Below are 4675 nucleotides of genomic sequence, written 5' to 3'. Positions count from 1 at the left end.
ACAACGAAAAATGGCCATGTTTCAAGTAATCACCATTGCGGTAAGTCCTGCATATGAGCTAAGTCGGATTCTGACAAAATAGTGGGCTCTGCTTTATCATCATCTCTGCTGCTTCATTTCTATTCATTCAACTGCACAACCAAACCAAATCAAACGTAATCCAGAGATGAGATATGGTAATCCTGAGAAACTAAAAGAAGAGAAAACCAAAATCAACGCACAGACAGCCACATTTCCACACACCTACAGGCTGAACTAGAAGATGGCATGGAATCAAAATTCATATATCTATATCCCCATGCTTATATAGTTCTTCTTAGCTATTCAATCACCTATGCGCCAAATACTTGGAAAATCAAACATACAGATATATATGACCTGAGTAAAATTACTTAACAAGTATGACATACATTTCAATGCTACAATAAATCCAGGTCCTGCTACTAGTCTTCTTTAACAGATAGATCTTCTCCATGCTGCTCGTCTCCTTGAATAAGCTCAGGATACACTTCTCTAAGAGAGGAAATGGATCTCAAATACGGTTCCAATCGCACGTACCTGCAGGAAGAACACAATTCATATCACTATAATGAACTGGCATTGACGAATCAATCACGATACTATTTCACCAACTTTTGTATCTTCTATCACAAAATTAAAGCATACAACTAAAAAAACAAATTGAATGGGAGAGGTACAATACCTGCTACTTGGTCAGTAGATTAATCATGTTTTCTGGGGAAGATGGATCTCCTCGCTTCTCGTCTCTCTGAATAAAATCAACCCACAGTTCTTTAAGAAAAGAAAGGTCTCTGAGATCATACTTTAAATACTCCTTCACTTGTGAGCAATTGAAAATGCCTAATTTCCGAAGAGAAGTCCATCCTCGTAAATCTGGAAGAAACTTAAAATCTGGGCAATCAAAGAGATACAATTCCTTAAGAGAGCCAGTGTAGAGTCCAGCGCCATACAGAGGAACCATGTTCTCCTTCTCATCTTCAATTACACCAAAGCCTTCCAACTGATTACAACCTTCAATGTACAGCGATTGAATATTGCAATTGTTTTGGAGTATTCTTATTGGGAAGTATATAAGCTCCTCAATATTCTCCAAAAATAGCTTTGCGAGAGATGTCTGGCTTCTCCCAACTGAGCATACTAACTTGCTGTCGACCTTCACTAATTTCAATAACGTTAGAGAAGGAAATGAAGGGATTTCTGTTAAACTTCCGCAGCCGTTGATAGTCAGAGACTGAAGACAAGAAGGATATGAATTACTCAGTTCTTCTAGAAGGAACATATCAGCAAGTTCGAGAGTCAGTAACGAAGGAAATCCGCCAATATCTAAACTCTTCCAAGACATTTCTTTAAGAACAAGAGTTCGAAGACGTGGTAGCTGCCCAATAGATGCTGGTAGTTGTTTTATTCCAACGCAGTTTACGAGTTTCAACTCTACCAAATCTGGAATACCAGATACACACATCCACATGGGAAGGTCCGACCCCATGAAGTTATAAATACCCAATTTTGTCAAACTCTTGGGAGGTTGGAGAGCTTCAAATACTTGAAAATTACACGAATTCTCGTCCCACATCATCATATCCACTTCTTCTTCTTCTAATACTTGCAAATTACACGAATTCTCGTCCCAATACAGATGCAATAAACGAAGATTATGTTTTCCTTTCAGATTTGCCCTCTCAGCATCTACGGGGTCTTTCACATTATGAAGATTCATGATAGCCAGCATCTCAAGAAAGTTTAGGTTCCCTAACTCTTCAAGACCTTCGTTACCTTCGGCTTCTGTGTTTAGTTGTTCTGGTACCATGTAAAACAACTTTTCAAGGAGAATTAGTTGCCGTAAACCAAGTATCGGATTTCGCCGTCGATAATAAAATCTTTTCAATTTTGGCCAATTCTTTACATCTTTGGGAACCTCACACCAGTGAAGGTCCACCATCTCAAGGTTGTTGAGGTTAACACAAGACTCTGGTAGCACTTCGATCTCAGTACCATCTAGGTCAAGAGATCTTAACTGAGTCAAAGCTCCAAAATCATTGGGTAATTCTCTAAGCAATGGGCACTTTTTGAAATCAAATATTCTCAGTTTAGAAAGACCTGCCACATACTCTGGTAAGGCTTTTAAATTTTTACAGGTATTGACATCTAATGTTTCCAGATTGGAGAGGGTGGTGACAGAAACAGGTAATTCTTCAAAAGGGTTGACTGACAGATTTAAAAATCTAAGAGATTTCAGACCAGAAATAGAGTCGGGAATGACTTTTAGTTCGCAATGGTTGAGATCCAATGTCTGCAAATTAGAAAGACTTGTAACAGAATCAGGTAGTTCTACCATATCCGTCCATGAGACTTCAAGGTATCTGAGCTTTTTTAGTGATTGAATGTTGGTAAGAAGAATTTGAACCCGACCAGCTATGTGATTCAATACCAATGTCTCCAAACTATAAAGTTTATTGATGGACTCATCATTCTCTACTTCTCTAAGATCAATGGAGGTAAGGTGAAGATACCTTAAATGTCTCAGCTTGAAACTAAAAGAAGGAAACTTTGGAAAAGAATGATTTGGTGAACGACCCACATGTAAGATGCGTAAGTGCTTATTTTCTGAGAAAATAGAAGGATCTACCAGGTTTGAACCTTCAGGGATAAAAAGTGTCCGCAACTTCTTCGCGTTACTGAAGCTTTTCAGAAATTCTGTTGATGATAAATCCACATCCAATATTAACTGTAACCGACGTATTTCAGAAGTATTATTCAACTCACTCACCTTGAGAGACGCCAATTCCTGATCCCCGGCAACAGATTTTGCAAGATCATGGACGAGATCATGCATCTTGCACGTCTTTATGTCACCCAAGAAGCTCCAATCCTCGCGATCCAGAAATGAGCTCGATACCAAACTCTCAAAGTATTCATCCGCGATGTCTTCAATTGATCTTCTCTTTCCCACATTACAAGTGTCGAGAAATCCTTCTGCTATCCACAGCTGAATCAGTGTTACTCTATTTATCTCCCAACCTTTGGGAAATATAGAGCAGTAGGAGAAACATTGTTTCAAATCAGGCGACAAGTTGTCATAGCTCAACTTTAGTATTTGTATGATTTCGCTTTGACCTTCTCTTGTATTCAAAACGTCAAGTTCTTGAATTGACAACCAATCGCCTTCTTTATTTTTTAAGCGCATGAGACCCCCCAAGATTTTTGCTGCAAGCGGTACGCCACTACATTTTTTTTCTATTCCTTTTCCAATGCTTGTCATGGTTGGAGTCTTTACTGCTCCACCTGGAGAAAATGCTCTCTTCTCCATGATAGACCAACATTCATCATCCTGTAACTTCCCCAATTTGTAAGGAGGAATACTCCCCTTAACCATATCTGCAACTTGAGTTTTGCGAGTAGTGATTAATATTTTACTCCCTTGAGCCCCAACAAGCAACGGGCTGTAGAGTCTATCCCATTGCTCAGCGTTCTGGTTCCATAAATCGTCAAGAACTAGCAAATATCTCTTCCCATTTAGTTGTTCCTGAACTTTACTTACCAGTACAGCAAAGTTTGACGGAGAATCAAACTTGTTCTTAGTGGAGGACTCCATAATTGTTGTTAAGAGCTTTTCCACATCAAATTCTTCGGATACATGGACCCACAATTTTAACTCAAAAAGTTTATTTACCATCTCATCATTGTAGACGAGCTGAGCTAGAGTTGTCTTGCCTAGACCTCCCATACCAACTATGGAAACCACAGAGACCTTTTCCGTATTTCTATCAGAACCAGATGGTGTTGTTGATGATGGTATGACTTTGGTTAACATGTTTACTACTTTCTCCTTTTCATCCTCCCTCCCTATAATGTTTGATTTATTAATACAGGGCGCGGTTTCTCGGCTCCGGTGCTCACTGTTTTCACCAGGAAGAGTAACAGTATTGCTAGCAGGTGTAGTTTGCAACTGAAACCTACTCATATCTTCGGTGATTTCAGCTAATCTCTGATTTATATGTTTGATTTTCCTAGCCATCTTGAAATGAAATGCTAGTGTGTTGGTGGATGAAACGAAATCACGAGCCTTGATCCTCAAGCGGTTCCCCCTTTCACACCTCCGCATGGTTTCATAGGAAAACTCATCCATCACATCGACTGCATCATAGGCAACATCTTTAAGCCTCCTTAACCAAAGGCGTACAGCTGCATCATTGATCTGTTTCCTCTCAGCATCAGCTATTACAAGTAGAATCATCTCTAAAGTGTCTTGAAGCTTTTTCAGATCATCTTCGACACCCCACGCCAGACTAATTTCTCGAGCAATAACCGGAACCAATTTCTTCAAAATTTCTGTTACACCATTAGCAACAATCCCTTCAAACGCCATAGTCAGTAATTGGTATTCAATGGAAAGTACTTGATAATGAAAAGAAGATCAAGAAATGAAGAAACTTGATTCAATAAAAGTATGATATGTTGAAATGATGTATAAGACTAAAAGGGTGTACTCTAGAATGGTTTTATCTCTGGAAAGGATTGGATTGAAAATCTAGTCTACATGAATTGTGTGGGTTTGGTTTAATTAGTCGTCCAATAATGATGCATAGAAATCGTTAGTCGATTATACATCCACCCCACACATTAATTAGTCGTCCAATAATGCATTATTCAATTG

At 38.9% G+C, this 4675-nt stretch overlaps 1 protein-coding gene across 1 annotated transcript; it reads right to left on the bottom strand.

Annotated features, from left to right (window-relative positions):
* LOC113330079 (putative disease resistance protein RGA4) lies at positions 1-4436 on the bottom strand. Its single transcript, XM_026576942.1, has 3 exons — positions 704-4436; positions 411-558; positions 1-131 (listed from the first exon to the last, which is right to left on the bottom strand). The coding sequence occupies exon 1, from the start codon at positions 4385-4387 to the stop codon at positions 707-709; it is 3681 nt and encodes a 1226-aa protein (XP_026432727.1). The 5' UTR covers positions 4388-4436; the 3' UTR covers positions 1-131; positions 411-558; positions 704-706.
* Positions 4437-4675: the final 239 nt, after the last annotated feature.

Source organism: Papaver somniferum, unplaced genomic scaffold (assembly GCF_003573695.1).
Source record: "Papaver somniferum cultivar HN1 unplaced genomic scaffold, ASM357369v1 unplaced-scaffold_117, whole genome shotgun sequence".
Lineage (NCBI taxonomy): Eukaryota > Viridiplantae > Streptophyta > Magnoliopsida > Ranunculales > Papaveraceae > Papaver > Papaver somniferum.
This window is presented reverse-complemented; position numbering and strand designations above follow the sequence as displayed.